This window comes from Tachysurus fulvidraco, chromosome 5 (genome assembly GCF_022655615.1).
Source record: "Tachysurus fulvidraco isolate hzauxx_2018 chromosome 5, HZAU_PFXX_2.0, whole genome shotgun sequence".
NCBI classification, from domain to species: domain Eukaryota; kingdom Metazoa; phylum Chordata; class Actinopteri; order Siluriformes; family Bagridae; genus Tachysurus; species Tachysurus fulvidraco.
This window is the reverse complement of record NC_062522.1, coordinates 22,118,451-22,139,038: the sequence shown is the minus strand read 5'-3', so window position 1 is coordinate 22,139,038 and position 20,588 is coordinate 22,118,451. Positions and strand designations below refer to the sequence as shown.

At 42.6% G+C, this 20,588-nt stretch overlaps 1 protein-coding gene across 1 annotated transcript in view; it reads right to left on the bottom strand.

Moving 5' to 3' along the window:
- The window catches only part of gnai2b (guanine nucleotide binding protein (G protein), alpha inhibiting activity polypeptide 2b), a 43,831-nt gene extending 24,210 nt beyond the window's left edge, over positions 1-19,621 (bottom strand). Inside the window, exon 1 of the mRNA XM_027146550.2 lies at positions 18,916-19,621. Coding sequence (XP_027002351.1) covers positions 18,916-19,033 — 118 coding nt within the window. The 5' untranslated portion in view covers positions 19,034-19,621. The remainder of the gene's footprint in view (positions 1-18,915) is intronic.
- Between the last annotated feature and the right edge of the window lie 967 nt (positions 19,622-20,588).

Here is a 20,588-nt window from a genome sequence, read left to right as displayed (position 1 = left end):
AGTCAATAAATAAAAAAGTCCATGAAACTGAATCATGCCTAGCACCTAGCTACAATGTAAGCCTTTATAGACTGTAGTGAGTGCTTTATAGCTGAAGAGATTCTGAATATTTACTGAAGAGTGAATCAATAAAATGATTACATCTGTACAGATTTCAGTTGTGAAAGAGTGGTTGGTTTCCACACAAAAAAACAACAACAACAACAACGCACACAAAACCAAGGTCCCTGTAATGCAACTTCCTGAAATTCAGAGTCAGGATTCAAAACTATATGTTCTGAGTGACAAATAAAATCCCCTCGTGCATTATGCCACAGAAAGCAGTTTGTGGGTGGGATGAATAGTGAAGTGCAACAAACGACTGCGAAATAGAAAGTGGGTCAGAAGCCCATGGCTGCCCAAGTACTCACTACAGCACTGCAACAAAGCAGCATGGATCCTCCCCCACTTCTGCTTACACCATTTTTACTTAGCCGTGAAAACGCAATGGCGTTGTACATGCTGCTTAATGGCTCTGGGCCATCATTTCCCAGCCTCGCTTTCGTCAGCAACCTGTCTAGATGAGTTTCTCCGATTGGCATTCTTACAGAAGTGAGGCACTAGAAAACACTGAGAAATGCAAGTGAAGGAGGAACTGTTTCTCTGGCGAGTTAAAGCGCTGGCTTGATGCCTGTACAAATAGGGAATTGGTTCAAATCTGAGAAGTGCGAAGAGTCTCGGCTTATTAATCAATTTACCATCTGCATTATGACAGGAAGCTGCTACGCTAATTCCTCTCCACTGCTTCTCTTTTTCTACCCATCCCGAGGCATCCAGAGATTGTACCAGCTCCAGTTGTATTCCGTGTCATGAAGATTCCGGACCTTCGTTGAGATGAGGCCGACCCTGTGAGGATATATTCATTATGAAGTATTCAGACATTGAGAGGAGACACCAGCTACATGTGGACTTTGAGGACAACAACCTCCTCATCAATAAAAATTGTGACTGTATATTTATGATCACACTCTCCAGTGTCACCCAAATGAGGATGAGGCTTCCTTTTGAGTCTGGTTCCTCTCAAGGTTTCTTCCTCTTCCATCTAAGGGAGTTTTTCCTCACCACAGTCACCACAGTCACCACAGGCTTGCTCATTGGGGATAAATACAAACACATTTAAATATAAATCTAATATTAATCTTGAATCTTTGTATAATGAACTTTTTTGTATTATGTGTCTTATGTTTTGTGAAGCTGCTTTGAGACAATGTCCATTGTAAAAAGCGCTATACAAATGGGAAGTCCTGGTCTACCCCGTCTTTGACTTTTAAGCGTTTACAATACACCTGATTAGCTAATTAACAATTAATACACTGATTAATACACTAATCAGCTAATTAACTGTCCTAAGTGAGGTGAAGTGGTGTGATAGCGCTTGACCAGAAGCAGGGTTGAAAACCAACAAATTAGGGATGGAAATGTGTGTGTAAAACTAAATACCAAAATAAGAACCTGTCACATACAAACAACACTAATTAAATAAATACACAACAATGTTAACAATACATTCCAATCACTTAGTAACACATTTAAGCTATACTGTACAAAAAGTAACGATAGTAATGATAATATTCAACAGGCAACTTAATACATAAAATAAAGTAAATAAAGTAATAAATTCAAAGTTAAAAACACTCATTTTGAAGACTGCGCACAAACAAACAAACATCTCTCGCCGCAGACCGCCGCCATGTTGGATTGCGTCGAGCGCTCAACGAATTCTGATGGGTCGAGAGGATATATAACGTTTAGGCAAAAAACAGGTTTGGCGCTTGTCGTGGTTTGGAAAGAAACTGCATCTTAAATTAGTGCTAATACATTTTAAACAAGGAAATATAGCATTTTGGCATGACACACACAGTATATAGGTTCACATCACTGTAAAATGACATGACAAACTTTTTTTTTTCTTTTTTTTTTGGCGTTTATCGAGTTTTGGAAAAAGAGCTCTTCATATTTTCCTGTTAAAGCTAAGAACGTAACGTAATGAAAACTGAGACTCTGGGCATACCAAAAAAAAAAAAAAAGCAGAGTGTTTAAATTCCTCTGAAGAGAATGTATTGGAATCAGCAGCTGAAATTTCTGATAACACGGCTAAATGTCTAGGTAGCAATGTGGCTTCAAAAATAAACCCTCCAATGTCTATGGAACCAGTGCAGTACCTTTTTTCTTTTGAGGCTCGAGTCTTTCTGGCCTGCCTTTCCTGTTCCACTATGTCCCTACTTTCTGGGTGTGCAGGTATGTCTTATATTAATAAGCTCCAGTTAACTATAGGCTTGGGAAGAGTGATGATAAAATACAGAGTCTCTCAAAGATCAGACAGAACCATCACAACCGTCATAAATCAGGCGTTTAAATGTCTGTCGAAAACATTGCATTTCAGCCGTTTTGTATCCTAGACACACCTTGTTTACCTGATGCTTGAGCAACAAAAGATATTTCTCAGACAGGGTTTGCTCAACACAAACCGTACGCATGTACAGCCATCATAATTTGATTAGCTTATTACTTCATTTCCTGTCACAATTTGACGTGCAAACATACTTTCTTTGGTAAAAAAAAAACAAGCAACCAGAATATTTGTGATTGTCGGAAGAGCCGAATAAAGTATCTTGCTTGTAGTATACAGATACTTTCCGAGTTACGTCAAACTTATGTACCTTCTATCTTATTATGGAGAACAGGCATTCGTATCAGAGTATGTGGTACGACATTTTGGGCTACTGCCTTGCCGCCTTGTGAGACGACCTCGCCTCAGTCTTGCTAGCAATCGACAGAATGCAGTTGTCTCAGTGTCAGAGAGCATTTTGTTTTCATCTTCCAATGACCAAGTTAATGTGGCAATCAACAACCTAAAGGTCAGGTCGTCAGACAGAATCTTGGCGAGTACGATACGATACTTCAACGCATGTGTGATACGTAGCTTTAGCGATTTCATCCTAAGGTTAAAGTTTCTATAGCAGATTGGATTATTTACTGTAGAAATTTTCAGTAGAAAAGACAAAAGAACCAGGAAACCAGTAACGAAGCTCGGCTACACCAAAAACATCCAAACCCCAGCAATTGACAGTTTCCTGGCTATGAATTAAAATAAATAGACAAATTTGTATGGTACACTGAAAAAAAAACTAATCGACTGCATTAGCCAAATGTTCTGTAATTTGTTAAATTATGCTTGTCAAATTATTGTGCTTGTTTTTGGAAGTGGGTGTCTGGCCACGCCCACTTCCAAAACCATTGTCAATCAGTGATCGTTATTAACTAGCTCGCAAAATGATCTACACAAAATTTACACTACAGGGTGAAGCAGCCAACAGTGACAGTAACCACAAGTCGATAACTAACCGTACTGTTCTTTGGTTTTGGTGAATAAATTAACACTTAGTTCAACATATTCAAAACTGCATCGTTTTTAGTGGTTTAATATGACACATTCAGGGGTAATTTAAATGAGTAACAAATGCTGCTAGACACTCGCCCACTCAGCACTTGCTTTATTCCAAACTATGACTAATTAGAAATTTTAAATCTCAACACGAAGCTCATCATTACTGTCTAACGGATCGTAAACAATAAAGACAAATGAAGGGCCTCGGTTGGGACATCGGTGTAATGCTTCTCTTTGCATAGTCCAAATGAGGAGGTTGGGAATGGAGCGCAGGAACAGCTACGGTACAGCGCCCCAGAGAAGGCAGGGTTAAGAGCCGAGATCAATTGCCCAACAGTGGCAGCTTGGCAGTGCTGAGTCTTGAACCCTGAACTTTTGAGCAACAACCCAGGAACTTAACCACTTGAGCCACTGCACTTGCAAGAAAGAGGAGAGCATGAATGCAGTCCCCCACCATTAGAAATGATCCATTTGAGATTCAAGTTTACCACATCTTTGATTATGGTATTGCCCCTGCCAGGTAAGCATGTGTCCCATATCATCCTCCATTAGTCTCACAGTCCATAAAGGTCTATCACAATTAGTAGCAGCACAAAAAGAACAGTTCATTGATTTCGTATTGCACGTTAGTATAATAATCTCAAAGTGAAAATATGAATTGTTTCCTTAAATATTAATTTTCATATAAAAATAAATAAATAAATAGAGATAGATAGATAGATAGATAGATAGATAGATAGATAGATAGATAGATAAGTAAGTAAATAAACCCTACATAATAATCATTCGCGTTTCCGTGTTCGTTCTTGGCGAGCATGCTTAGTAAGGCAAAGCTTTATGGCAGGATCCGCATTTCTTTTTTAGACAGGAAGGAAGCATTGCTTGTGTTCTTTTAGGAGAAAGTGACTAAAAAGACAGCTCAGAGTTTAGAAGGAAAAAAATAATAATAAAAGAAACAAATATTGGACAAAACTGCTACTTAGGAATACGTTTCTGTAATGTAAATTAAATCCCCCTACATGGCAATCCACAGGGACTTATAACTTGATATGAATTTTTTACATGTTCATATTTAATCAGCCCACTAGATGTTTGCTCCTGCAGGTTTGCCAAAGTCTCTTCTCTTCTCAGACAAATGCAGTAGAACATAAGGTTAAAGCTCATTAAAACTTCCAGAGACTAAGCTCCTGTCTGACATTATCCCACCACTACACCTTCGAGAATACAGTTAAAAACTGTTGGCACCCTGTGGGTGGAGGTCTGACTCACTATTGCCTACATTTGAAAAACCAACATCCGGACATAAACACAGACACACACACACACCTTTCATTTCCTTCTGTTCAAACCAGATACCAGAGTGCCACACGAACAACATACAACACTGGGCTCCTTTTATGGTGTTGAAGCGTGTAATAAGGGTGTCTTCATTCGTACGGATGTGCTTTGCAGTCGGATCACGTTGCTTGCTTTATTGGCTTGTCCGCACGTGATTGGGAAATGTGCGTGCTTATATCCTGCTGAGCATCTTCTGCTAAATAGAGATGATGTTCCGATTGTAACTGCATGAATATCTGCACTCGATTGACCTCATTAACGTCGCTTCTTAAGGCTTTGCTCCAGTCATCGCTTAACGAGTAATAATCTGTTCAGAAAACATCTGTCTCATGTTTGGATCCCATTAAATCAGCTCTGACGGGTGTGCGCGATTTGGAACGGTTAAATAAGTCTTACGGGTGCAGCGGTACGGCGTATCGAATTCCAGACTTTCGATTTACTACGTCGCTGAAGCAGGAAAAACAAGCTGCATATTAAAGCAAGCTACAGCTTGTACATTAAATCAAGCCCCACTTCCACCTCTGAAACAGTAGCTTCCTCTTTTTCAGAAATCAGGAAAGGCTTCAGTGGATTTCAAAACAACAACAACAACAACAACAACAACATCAACAACAGCCTTCTCCTAAACACACTGTGACATTCTAGAAAACTAGGTTTTGGGGGGGGGGGGGGCGCTGAAAGATATCCTGAGATTTTTTTTAATGGCACTTAAAAAGCTCACTTAATTAACATGCGTATATCAGATCCACTTGACTGAACTGAGTAACATGAATACAATTATTCGGAGATGAAGCTCGAACCCACGATGCTAGAACAGCCATGTTACTCTTGCACCGTTCCCCCATGCATGATTTAGGAGCCAAAATATAATCTCTTAATCTTCTAGCTCCCATCAGCACCAATGTCCATGTGAGATTCCGTAACACAGTTGATTTCAGCCAGTACTGTGTGAATTGCTCACGCTCGCTACATCATTCACTTAGAGAGCTGATTTCAATCTGCATTCAATCTGCAAGTTTTTCGCACACACACACGCGCATGCACACGCACACACACACCTGGGGGCGCGCACACACACGCGCACGGGGCGCGCACACACGCGCGCACGGGGCGCGCACACACGCGCGCACAGGGTGCACGCTATCAGGGTGAAACTTGCTCTTGATCAGTCAGTCAATGGTCTGAACTATTTCTAGAGGCACTATTTAAGTCTATGTTTGCAGCCATGGTTCGTCGCCAAGAAGGTGAACCAGATTCAGCAAGGGTATTTATTTATGGTATGATCCAGATGATAGTGGAAACACTGGCGAAATGCAAAGTCACTGGAAAGTCATTTTCCCTCCATGCAGTGTATAAGCACCGTAACACAACGATGCTGTAATACTGTAATCATAGGCCTCAGCTCTGTGTGCGTTTGGAGATGAATCCTTCTTATAGAATTAGTTGAACATGTAGACTGTTATGGATGACGTTAATGATTATGGTTTTGGTAAGAAAATATGGCCAAACTAAATCCCAGGACCACTGTTCAGAACCCATGTAGAAGGAGAAGTCCTTAGCAAGAAACCCAACAAATATTCCAGTCACTGGAGCTACAAGGACATTCAGACAGACAGACAGCACAACGTATAACGGGAAGCATAGCCATGACCCCAGCTTGGAATGATAAAAGCTCTATATTGGCCTTATTGGCTAAAATAAACGATAAACGTAACATTCATGCTACTGATCTGAAGCCACGGCTACCTGAAGCTGAAAGCCGAGTCCATGGGTTCAGATCTGACCTGGACTTGATCTGGTTCCTCCTACTGGAGCAAAAGTCTAGTCTCCTGGCTATGCCTTTGGCCAATGCTCTCTAGATAGGAGGGATGGTGTACTCTCACATGGTCACTTAACGCATGCCGTCACCATAAATATAGTAGCGATATAAATTCAATATACTATTTCTGTATTCCACGTAATCATCCTTCCCTTTTCTCCCTTGCCTTAACTGCTTTAATGTGAATCAAATGACCGTCTCTATTTTGAACTAATTTTGCCAACAGTACATTAGAGGAGACAAAGAGAGCATCGAAAGCAGCAAGTGGACTGTATTATATTCGGCTATTCAGAGCCAAGCGCAAGCTCGGTAAAATCCCCATTCGTTTAGAAAAGACGAGAAGGCTGTCTGCACCTTGCTGAAAGAGCAGCTACTTCCTACAGCATTGAACAGATTCCAGCAGGTACCGCAAGACAGCTGCACAAAAGACGGGAGCGAGCTAGACGGCGTGAAATATGAGCAAAGAAGAGTATGAACAGATGTGTCCACGACTAGGGAGTGAAAATTATTTACTGGCAGCGCCGCACATCATCGGGTTCCATCAAATCCGATTAAAAAAATAGAAGGAAAAAAAAAAAAAAGACACTTTTGGGAAAGATGGAACCAAAAGAAAAGAGAGAAAAAAAAAGATGCCACGTTGGACTGAATGAGGAGGTCTGGCTCTACAGTACGTGCTGCAAAACCGGGACTCCATCCAATTATGGCTGCTGCCAGGCATGGAGGTTTGTTGGTTTCTCCATCCCTCCTGCTCTCGGATTCTAAAGCTTCTCTACTCTGCATCGTTTTACGAGGTAGTTACTAGCCACATATGCTGAACAGCTGCTTCCTTAAACACAGGATTCAGAAAGTTCTCGGTTATATATAACCCACCTCACGTCGTCTCGGTTGAGAACTGAGAAGTAGCAGCTGAAATGAGTGCGGATTAAATTATTGCTAAAAATATGTGGGTTTTAATGAAGTTTCCCCGTGGCATGAGTTTAGGATGGTTGAGCAGCTTTGCTGAGTGTTCTAACGATGACCTCCATGCTCGTATAAGACCCAGGGTAGGAGCTCGGGGTGGGAATTCGGTTGTGTGTGATGGATGAGCTCATGCTGGCACATTGCTCAAACTACGCCAAAGCTAATGATCAGAGGACACTTCATGCTGTCCTGGAGATGGACACGCATCACTTACGGTGACTCACACACATCACCAGGCTATGTGGGTGGGGACGTGGTTATGTAATCGAGGTGCATAAAACCACACGCGTACATCCTGGCATAATTAAGAAATAGCGTTCAGCTGAACAAACTACTCTCTAGTCTATAAATAGTTGGACCCTGACAAAGTACCTGTTTATTTAGCACCGTTTTAAGGGACCGAAGGTAACTGGACAACTGGCTGCTCAGCTGTTCCGTCTGAGGGGTGTGTGTGTGTGTGTGTGTGTGTGTGTGTGTGCGCGCGTGTTATTCCCTCATTGTTTCACTTACAAGAAAGCAGACGTTTGGAATGTGATTCTCTTAACGAAATACAAAGAACGTTCACGGCCAGTAAAGCAAACCATCTTCAGGCTGGGGGGAAAAATAAATAAATCAAAAACTGTGAGGTGTTCTTAAAAAGCAGGAGAGCACCAATGAGCTCAGGAACACCAAAATACCCAGGAAGACCACGGAAAACCACCCTGACCTGAAGGAGTGTTTCCCTTCACCAGGGAAAGAATTCTTCTGTCATCCACCAGACAACCTCAAACAAACACAAACCCCTTCTAGGAGGTAGGTGTATTCGTGTAAGTCAACAAGATGTAAATCGCGCTAAACCTCAAAATGGGAAGAGCATATTATTCATTTTAAAATAAAATAAAAAAGCCTATTAAAAAAAATCCTATTAAAGGATGAGACAAAGATCAACGTGTCCCAGAAGAGAAGAGTATGGAGACGAGAAAGAACTGCTCATGATGTGAAGAATACCATCTCATTACAGCATGAATCGCTGTCCATGTATTAACGTATCTGACTGTACGTTCGTCATGTTAGCATTCCATTCAGACCAAAAGTCATTCAAATATAATGATTTCCATAAAGTTCCAGGCTTGTTCCTACCAGATGGTGTGCTGTGGTAAATAGCATACGAATCCCAAATGGCCCAGCAGCTTTCTTCAAGGTAATCCTGCCAAGTGTGGCACAAAGTTATTCAATCTTACGGCAGATGAATATTGTTTTTGCCAGAGTTTACCTTCTGTGCACACTGCTCCTTAAAGCAGGTCTTCGTCGTTGGGATGTGTGTGTGTGGAAAGGTTAATCGTAATGTGTAAACTCTACACATCATCTCGTGCTTCACTCTGCAAGTCCTGCAACAGCACCATGAGCTCGGGAAACTTAGGTGTGACGGGCGCAGCGTGTGCCACCCGATTTCTTTCGTTTCCTTCAAAAACACGCCTCGACCACATCCTCACCCTTACCACCATTGTAATCTGCATCATAGACCTAATAATTCATCCACTTGAGTTTGGAGAAAGAAGAAGAAGAAAAAAGTTCTCTTTTCTGTTCTCTACCAATAGATCAGCTTAGAGCCCATCTGAGATAGCTGAACTAATGGAAACATGGTTTAATTAGAGCCAGGTTGTTCCAAAAGGCTCGTCTCTGAGATATTATTTATGGTTGCTATAGCAACACGATACACAATAAAAAGCACTCATTAAAACTGAACAAAAGCCTTCTCTCAACCCGGTAAATTTTCTTATTTATTCAAAATACGTTCGAACCCTAAGAACTGAGAAAAGCCTTATATTTGGTCCTTAGAACGTTTTCCTTGGGAGAAAACCTCACTCTCTCCATCTCGTACCGTATTCTTCTCCGCGTTTAAAATTAGCTTTGACTGCGTCACGCGAAAGGCGACTGACCTCGACTTCGAGGGCGAAGGGAGGTTCAAGTTTGCCGAGAGAAAATAGAGATGATGTGTTTCCAGCATCTCCTTTATATTTCATCACCTTCATGACATGCTGTGGATTTGGAGGAATTACAGTGTCTGTGCCTGAGTGTAACATGCAATCAGACACTGAGCCATTTTAGGCCAAGACTGGCTGAACACCACACAGGATACACACACCCCGTTTTATTGTTAGGAAAAATGTGGGTGTACAAGACATGCTTTAAAAAGAAAGAAAGAAAAGCAAAATAACCCTAACTGCCTAGCTATAAAAGTGGGTTTAGTGAGGGTGTATGGGTAAGATATTAAGTACCGCTATTATACTGCTGTATAAGACAGTGCTATGTGAACCTGTGGCATGTGAAATAAAAGATTATTTAAAAAAAAGAAGCTAAAATCAGAATAATTATGAAATAGGCACTTTTGTATAACCTTTTATCATTGTTGAACTTTGTCTGCATTTGGCTCAAAGTCTGTTTTTTTTTTTTTTTTAGCTTGCAGCTAAACTTCCTACAGACATCATACTACTTGTGTTGTGCTGGTTGTTTCACAGAACATTTAAAACAGCACAGGTCCCTCACAGGTCACAAGTAATGTGATCAGATATGGGATATGGCAGAGACACACACACACACCCCAACCGACAGACACACACACACACACACCCCCCAACCGACAGACACACACACACACACACAGACCAACCGACAGACAGACACACACACACACACACACAGACCAACCGACAGACAGACACACACACAGACCAACCGACAGACAGACACACACACACACACACAGACCAACCGACAGACACACACACACACACAGACCAACCGACAGACACACACACACACCGACCAACCGACAGACACACACACACACAGACCAACCGACAGACACACACACACAGACACCCACCCAGACCAACCGACAGACACACACACACACACACACACCCACCCAGACCAACCGACAGACACACCCACCCAGACCAACCGACAGACACACCCACCCAGACCAACCGACAGACACACACCCACCCAGACCAACCGACACACCCACCCACCCAGACCAACCGACACACCCACCCACAGACCAACCGACACACCCACCCACAGACCAACCGACACACCCACCCACAGACCAACCGACAGACACACACCCACCCACCCACAGACCAACCGACAGACCCACCCACAGACCAATCGACAGACACACACCCACCCACCCACAGACCAATCGACAGACACACACCCACCCACCCACAGACCAATCGACAGACACACACCCACCCACAGACCAATCGACAGACACCCACCCACCCACAGACCAATCGACAGACACCCACCCACAGACCAATCGACAGACACCCACCCACAGACCAATCGACAGACACCCACCCACAGACCAATCGACAGACACCCACCCACAGACCAATCGACAGACACCCACACACAGACCAATCGACAGACACACACACAGACCAATCGACAGACACACACACAGACCAATCGACAGACACACACACAGACCAATCGACAGACACACACACAGACCAATCGACAGACACACACACAGACCAATCGACAGACACACATGCACACAAACGCACACACACACAGACAAACACATGCACACACAGACGCACAGACAGACACACACACAGAGAGAGACGCCCAGACAGACACACACACAGAGAGACGCACAGACAGACACACACACAGACACACAGAGACGCACAGACAGACAGACACACACACACAGTCGCACAGACACACACACACAGTTTTGGCCTAAACTGTAACTTCCCCATAAACTGGGTTCATTTCTCAGAGAGCATGTTCAGGCTTGGCAAAAGGTAACCTTTAAATTTGGATTAGACAATCATTTAAAATGGAGCAATGATCCCCTGACTAATGAGCCTATTTCAAAAAACAACAACACTACACCCATGTTCTGCAGTAGCATATTTGTGTACAAATGTACATAGCATACTCAGTTGGAGGAGAAAATAAAGTGCGTTTAGTTCACAGTAAAACATACAAATCTGAGATCTCAAACATCCAAGAAATAGAAGAATGTCAGTGACATTTATGTTCTACACGTTTATACACTACATGGCCACCTGAGCCTGAGCGTCAGAGTCATATGTGTTTCTTCCTCAAACCTTTGCCACAACACAGGAACCACACAACTGTCTGGAATGTCTTCATGTGCTGTAGTATTAAGATCTCCCTTCACTAGATCTCAAGGGTCTTTAAGAAGACATGGACTGGTGTAGAAGAACTCGAGCGTCCTGCACACAGGGAACTGAATCTACAGTGGGATTTTCAAACAGCATCCCCGAGTGTGATGGTCAGGTGTCTACAACCGTTTGGCCATATGGTGTATTCAAACTGCTTGGTGCATTTCAGCTGATGATTGCCAAGCTGGACGCGTCCTCCTCGTCTACCGTATATTTAGTAACTGCAGTCAGTAAGTGTATAGACGGTCAGGCTACAGGAGCACCATAATGATGCGTGCTGTAATGAGTGGTTACTTACACTGCTGCTTAGTGCTTCAGGCTGAGGGTTCTCTACACTGCCAGCTGTCAGGTAGGGTAAATTAGGGGACAGGGCAAATTTACATTTCTAATAACATGCCTCTAAGGGCACTACAGAGATCCACTCATGCCTCCGCTGGTTAGCTGTATGAGCTGATATCGCTGATGTGTGACCTTTCGGTATAAGGACCGTGCCTGTTTCAAACAGAAACATGGCAGAAACACAATAGGTCTAAAAGTTGACCTATTCGAGCAAGCAGTCCCTCTGGGATTTCGTGATCTTGGATAGTAACGTAAAAAATCGTGTGAACTCTGACATCTGCAGGATCTTTTGAATCGTTTTTTCATGATTAACGCGGATTACAGCCAACACACGTCGTGTGGCATCACAATACACATTCAGCCAGGTGCCTCGAACGTGAGCGCGACTATCTACGGTAACATCGTGTGTCTGACCCAATTTCACCAATTAAAGTAGTTTTCTGTACAAAAATCTCTGCAGACATACCAAGCATTCTTGGTCAGAACGATCGTTAAAGTCCTGGAGTGACTGTCAGGTTGACGCTGAAGCTACTACGAGATAGTAAAGAAGCTTGGATCGATCGTTTCTTGTTTAAAGAAGATATAATCGTGGCCATTTCAGAGCTTGGTGGTTTACGTGTCAAAGGCAACATGTGACCTGAAACTATTGCCAGCGTCTGTCCTTTCCATGCACAGAACAACCTGTCTGAGACAAATTGACTAACCTGATATCAAGGAAATGATGGGGTGATAACATTGGAGGACTAATTTAGCCTGGCGCTTAAGTCAGGGCGCTGCTATGAATTAATTATAGCAGAGAAAATCAAACTCGGGGCAGCTCAATAAAAGACTTGAGGAGGGCAAACAGAGCCCTGTGATACTCTGTGGAACTATACGGATGTCGCCTGTAGGCGCTACGAAAGCAAACACTTTAACGAGGCTGGTTTTAATACGTTTCAGCGATGCATGTGTAACGTTATTATCAGATTGAACTATGAAATTAGATGAAGAAACAAGACGCTTATTTCGCAGTGGTTACATCAGGCACAAAACGAGGCACCTCAAAAGATCTCTCTCACACACAACTCCTGTTTGCCATGTAAATATTAGCTGCTTTCGATTACCGTTCACTGGACATTAGCACCACTGAAATGCCCCGTTCGAGGCGACACAAGACTTCGACGGTGTCTTACATGCGTCATTAAAATGTGAGTGGATAATTACTGTTCACTTCTTGCACATTTACACCTTGTGTCCTTACACTATTGTGTTCTTCACAGCTCGTTAGCTTCGTTTCAGGTAACTGAACAAATAAGACTTTTGCCCATCGAGTCATCGCAAAACACAAATCCGTGTACTTTGGATTTGCCACCTACTGTTTCTGAAGCGTGAACGTGTGCGAACAAAACCGAGCGGAAAGGCGTCGTCACCTTGATGAGTCTTTCCGGCAGTTACACCTTCAGAAGTTACAGGATCAGGTGCTATTTTTAATCAGTCTGCTTCCTCAGTACCAATTTATTTCTCTCTTTATTTATTTTCACTCGGCTGTTTTGAGAAAGGAAACAAAAACGCTTGACATTCGTCTGTCTTCTTTGACCTTCACGTTTGACCTGGGATGCAACAACCACAAACGGCTGTAACGTAGAGCTGCTCACCGTAAACCATGTTACATTTACGTTATTATTAGTAGTACAATGAGTAGAAACGATGAAGTGAAAAAGTAAAACATGGGCCATTATTACCGATTCCAGCATTAAATATGAACTGCAATCATATTTTAGATCTCTACCTTTAAAATGTCTCGCAGGTTGTTCAGTCAAATATTTTGCCGTTGCGTTACTGCAAATACGTCGAGACTTTGTAGGAAATCATACCAATGATTAGAAAACAGATGTTAAAAAGACTCGACCCCTGATAAACCAAATTTTTTTCTTCCTTATGAATGAAAATAAAGCATGTCCGTTAGCAAGGGATTAAAAAGGAAGTGAATGTGAAGAACATGCAAATGAACTGCAACATGTGCAAGAGGAGCTGTGTGTGTATAGACTGTTGGAATAGGCGAGTAGATGTTGTACGGCAGTGTGTATATGCCATTAACGTAAAGTGTTCGGTCTGAACGGAGATCGGAAACCATGTCCTGAGGTCTTCGGTGGATGTTAGACAATCTTCTGAAATAAAAGTATTGAAATATTATTAGTATTTATTTTTAAATCGGTAGGGTGTTGAAGAAATCTGCTCCTGGCATTGCAGTGTATACGCTTTCTTGCTGCGAGTGCATGGAGACTGTAATGGTTTCTGAAAGCCTATGAGCAAGCATAGGACCTCAAGCTGAATCTATTCAAGTAAGACGTTGCTCAAACAACTACACCAAGAGTGCTTACATGGACACGCACTCGAATTAGAGCTGCCTCAATACTGCTGATGGTTTGCTGTGCGTGTGTGTGTGTGAGAGAGAGAGAGAGAGAGAGAGAGCGAGAGAGTGCATGCTTTACAGAAAGACTCCATTAGAGCACAAAGGAGTACACTAATTGGTGCCTATGGCCCTAAATAAATAAATAAACAAACAAACTAACTAACTAACTAACTATTTTACTTTGACCCAAACACAATACCTCCCTTTTTACTTCAAACTAATGTTGTGACTAGAAAATACGACAGAAAGCTCATTTGATAATCAGACACCATAACACTGTTTCCTACAAACTGGGAACAAAACATCTTAAAGGCTAAATAGCAAAGTTTAACACTGCAAGGAAGGAAGAAAAAATTCAAATGTCAGCATTATCATTTTAAACTCTATTCAGTTCTTAAGGGGGGTGGTGGTGTATAATGATATATGATATGATGCCATCATGTTATCCAGCTTTAATTGTGCCTTTAATTCATTTTAAGTGGTAAAATGGAGTGGTACAAATTTGGCCAGAGAAATGGAACAGGCCTTGTTTTGAACAAACAGCACTAGGATTCTTCCAGTTTGGGGTCATAACCTTGACACGTCGAGTGTTTTGAGAGAAAACACTTGCTGTCAAAGCGTGTGGGCATGTTTCTGTAGACATCTAAAAACAAAGCTTGTACGCGTCTTTTCTCAGGGCCGCGCACACGTTAACTCTGTGACCCGCTTCACCAGAGGATCTCCATTAGGGCAAAAAGATTGGCCTGCTCTCTTTCTTTAAACTCCTCTTCCTACTTTCGTTTTTGTTTGTCGTCCTCTGCATTATAACAATAGCTGTTGGGCTGGTTAAAAACAGCACCTCGGGGACACGAGAAAGGACGAAGGTCAACAAACGTCACCATCATTGTGAAAAGACCAGGTTTTAACCAACACGTGACACGTTCCTTCGTGCCCATTCGCCCGCCTCAGCTTACTTTTGTATGCTGGCTAGCATTTTGCCTTGAAACTGATGCTGAGCAGATCTCTGGAAAAAATCTATTATTAAGACGATAAACCTTGAGGTAATCTCCATTATCACAGTTTCTATAGAAGTCTGTTATGGCAGCATGCAGAGCTTTTAACATACGTTATGTATTGGAGTGTACGCATGGGGATCTGAATACTCAGTTAAAGGTTACTGAAATCACCGTTTGGGGTTTTTCTTAAGCGGTTTGTTCACATGAACCTGTACGAACGACAGGATTTTGGTGCAGAGCGTGTGTCAGGACTAACAAAAGGAGTCTCAGGAGAGGGCGGTTTTAACTCTCATGCGAGTGGGAGCAGGCATGCTTGCAGCACAAGGCAGAGATAATACATTTCCAATAGCGGTCAATACAAATGCAGTAAAAATTTACAACACGGCCCGATTTGCAGCTCGCCCGTGTTGCTGCGCTTTCCATTTTGCACTGAATTCATTTGCATTGTCGGTCACTGGTTTATTAAACGGAACACGCAAATACCTCCATCAACCATCTGATTATTCTTTAAAAAAACATACATACAGTACATAAATAAATAAATAAACCGTCACTGTGATCACGAAGTCCATTAATCCGGTGACATTTTCAAACATCCTGCTGACAAATATCAAAGTAGTGAAGCCTTTTAAAGTCCAGCAGTTTAATTTGACCAAATGCTAGAGCGTGCCTTGCTACAGAAGGCCTGTAGGCTTGACATTCACTCGAGCTTTTGCTGTGGGTTATAATATTTCTGTTCATTAATGCGCTATGCTTTATCTGTTCAACGCACCGCCGGCCAGACGGATATCAAATTGCTGTGGAAAAACGACGCTGTGTTTTGCAGAATCCCCGTTCACAGCAGCTAACCGAATATTCAATCATTAACTCTTTAAAGAAGATCAAATATTTACGTTTTACCGATTCCCAGTAAGTAGGCTTCTCCTGCCTTACGGAAAATTAGCTCGTTTCAGATAAACACGTGGAAACGTTCGAGTCATGTGTGAAGCTTACTGGTGGAATCCGTTATGCAACCCGCAAATCGACTTCGCGATACGATACGTTGTAAATGTACTGGAATGATTTTGTGACAGTGTAAGACGTGCAACGGAAATTCTAATGAGCTGAACTTGTCATGATCTCTGAGAAAAGCGTCTACAATTTAAAGCTCAATTCAATATATATATATATTTTTTTGCTTTCTATTCCCAAGAATATGGGTTGGCAATGCAGGACTGTAGAAAATAAAATCAAATAAAAAAATAAATCTTAGAAATAGCCATTGATTTAAAAAAAAAAAAAAAAAAAAGAATACTTTTCAGTCTGTAATTCATTGTATAATGTCATTGATGGCTCCCACCAGCTGGCAAACAATGCAATACACCATCACTGGTTCACAGGGTTCAATCAAGTATTGTTTTATTAAGCTACTGATTGCACTTGCATGAGAACCCAAACTACGCTCGAGATACCTTCGGTGCTCCATTGAGCCACATTTCCCACCAAGGCTGTACTGTACTTTTAGACTCCAGGATATGGATAGTTACATCATCTTTGGAATTTGATGTTGCAACCTTATGCAGTTGCACCACTCCCCCCCCCCCCCTAATTACACAAAGCTTACTTACGCCACACCAACCAGGGGAGTCAGTGACCTTTGCATGATCTACGATTGCAGGAAGCGAGCTATACATGTGAATAAAACAACATTTTGATTAAACTACAGCACACCAAGGATTTCGATACTGCTGGGATTAAACTGTGTTCCATTTAACTTTCCTATGGAGTTATGCCCTTTTACTGATTAAACCCATGACCTGGGTTCTAAGCCATCAAATCCAGTAGTGTCTTCATAGAAGATGATTCTATGCAACTTTGCAAGTCTACAGTGCCGTGAATTTGTGGAACGACTTATTGGTGCTTCAGACGATCTCTGGATAAGACATCGTATCTCTTATTATATGGAAATGTGATCGAAAGTATTCTCGCTTTTCCCACCGTCCCGCTTGTTCACCTCTCGTTTTCTTTCACTCTCACGTTCCACGTCTGAAGGGAAGACTAGATTTGCTTCGTGACTCTCTGATCTAAAGCTCTATAGCACTTCAGAATTGTAAGAGTCTGCTACCCAGAAGGACGCAGTCATTTTTCCATCCCTAGCTTTCTGTAGTCTGTACACTTGTAATAAGTTCAGGAATCAACACTGGCAATTATACACCAGGACAGGCAATGGAACCACCCAAATGAGAGTGCTCCCAAGTATAATTTTACACTCTACAGTGTACACCCAATGAGCCATACGAGTGGTATTGCAGCCTGGAGAGTGCAGACGTTTTGTCATATCTGTGGTTTCCATGGAGGTTCTGTTCTGCATTTAAACTCACACCTACCTGAAAGTCAATAAATAACCAGGGTTTCCACAGTTTAACTCATAAAATATATAATATGCTAGTTAACAGTCTCCACGTACGAACATTACAGACACACAAAATAAACGTGGATAAGAAAGCAGAAGGAAGTGCCACTTTAAGGAAGTGCCTGAAGGAGAACCTCAAAGCCTCGTCTTTGGCTAAACGTTCGTCTACGCTATCACTCGGTGCGGATTCAACAGGGAACTGCAGGAGTTCACAGCCAGTTATTTTTGACCTGATTGGGTTTTGAGATTTTACTGCCTTATGTCTGGCTAAGAGCATGCTACCACAGCATGTCCACCATCACATAATGACACGGTATGAAAAATAGCACAGAAGAGGCAGCTGGAAAAAGCAAGCATCTAGCTGGTTTGGCGGTGACTTTGTAAAGTATAAGAAGGGTAAAAATAATAATCTGATGTCATAAGTGCCACCATTAAAGTTAATTATTTGCAGGTGACCATGCAGGGGAGATTCCAGAAGATATCCAGAATACATTTATTGGAAATATCTAGTCATATTGTTTCAGGCTTTGATTGTTTTTTTTTTTTTAAATGGGATACGAGAGTCTTGATAATCCTTGTTCAATCTGTACAAACAGTGTGTGTAAGAAAGTCAAGGTTCTGCTGCACACACACACGACAGGAAACCCACAAATATTGGGGTGTGTATATGTGCATGTGCATGTGTGTGTGTGTGTGTGTGTGAGAGTGAGAAAGAGGGAGAGGAAGGGAGGGGTGCTGATCTTTAATGCAGTGCTACTTTTCCGTGGCCTCAGTAATGACACTGAGTGTTTGAGAGCTACACACGAGGCCTGTAAACAGTTTGAAAACAAAAAAAACTGAACGGTTTTTCCTCAGAAATGGCGGTTTATATAAAAAAGCAGAGACATTAACAGCTACACAGCAGGAGATTAACCAGTGTCGGGTGTACGGACCTGCTCATGTGTACATTTATGTGTGAATTAAATTGTAATAAAATGCCGTTGGTGTTCATTCCCAAACGGAAGTGAGTGACACCCCCCCCCCTTCACTGACCCCCCCCGCGGCGCGTGCGGTGACTTACCGAGCAGCAGCAGCTTCACTTCTCTCGCCGCCTTCTCGCCATCTTCACGGAGGTTTTTGTCGATCATTTTCGACCTTTCGGCGGCCGCCTTGTCCTCGGCGCTCACCGTGCAGCCCATGGCTCCGAGTAAACTACCAGCTCGATACACAACTGCGCTTTTAAGAGGCAAAAATCTAATGAAAAAAAATCAAAAGCAAGCCGACGGTGTGTCGAGCCGGAAAGCTTGCGGCTCGAGCGCAGCAGCTATTTAACCGTTTTTTTTCTCAAAGGAACGGAAGAAGGCGCAGCGTAAGAAGGTTGAGTCACGAATTTAAAAAGTTGCACTCGGGAAACGGCAAACAGAAAGCCTGCGACGTCCCGTGAACAAAAACGACATCAGAAATCCAAACAGCAGTCACTCAAAGTTGCCGTAAAGCAGTTTCACGACAGATCGATAGTCTCGTGCGCTGAAGCCTAAACACAGCGACAGTTACATTCAGAGTGAAGCGCGCGCGCACTCCAAACGACGCACTGATCAGTTAAAACGCACAAAAACACTCTCTACCACCCGCTCTCATCTGTCCTATCCGCGCTCATTAAACAGCTGACATCACAGATATCACACACATACGTAACTTGACCAAAAAAAAAAATCCCCCAAACAAATCGTACATAAACCTATGGTTCAGTGCAGCCACGCCCGAAGCGCTGAACTTTATATATGCGGAATGAACACAGCGCTCGAGCCCGCTGAGGAAAGCCTACTGCGCATGCGCCTACCAGCCAGCTGCTGGTGTACTGTGGGAATGCAGAAATTGCTTGTAATATATATGTATTTTTTTCGCCCATCGTCGTATAAACGCGTTTCCAAACACGGATGATGTTTACACTGTGGACTGTTTAACACATACGGTTAAAACGTTAGCTTAAAAGGGTATAAAGGTTATAAAGAAGCTCCGAAACATCCAGTTTAACACGCCATAATGTGTAAGTAAAGTGACTTGTTGGCGCCCTCTTGTGTATGAAACTGTCACTGCGATTCGCCATGGAGTTCATGTGTTAAACTGCTAATATAGAAGATGGGCAGAATGCAGCTCAGCCCCAGTCCATGATCTCACAAGTCACAGACAGACCTCATTTCTTATGGCTCTGGTGCTGCTTGTCTGAGTGAACGGTCACTGTGCTCCCCGATTCCTTTTCATCCTTTCAACCACTGACTTTAAGTTCAAGTCGGATCTCTGTTGCTCGCAGTAGTTCTCTGACGACTCTGTGACGGTCGGGTGTATCGGGTACGGACAGGAAACAGAGTACAGGGACCTTGTTGATCTGTGTGAGAGGAACCATATACTCTTCAGTGTACCTAAGACTGAGCAGATGGTGGAAACAGCCAGACTGCATGTGACAGGATGTTGAGCTTGTTCACACCTACAAACATCTTGGTGACTATTTTGACAACAGAGCAGACTGGAAGGTCAACACAGAGGCTATGTAAAGGCCCAGGATGTACAGAATCTATTTGCAGACAATGCTTTAATGTTACCAGCAAGGTGCTCTAGCTCTTTTAACAGTCTGTTGTTGCAAATGTGGTGGTAAAGTGGTTGGAAATATGTGGTTGAGGAGGCACAGAGAAGCTTGGAGGCTCAATTAACCGATAAAGAATACTGGCTCTGCCCTGGAATGCTTTGGACAGTTTT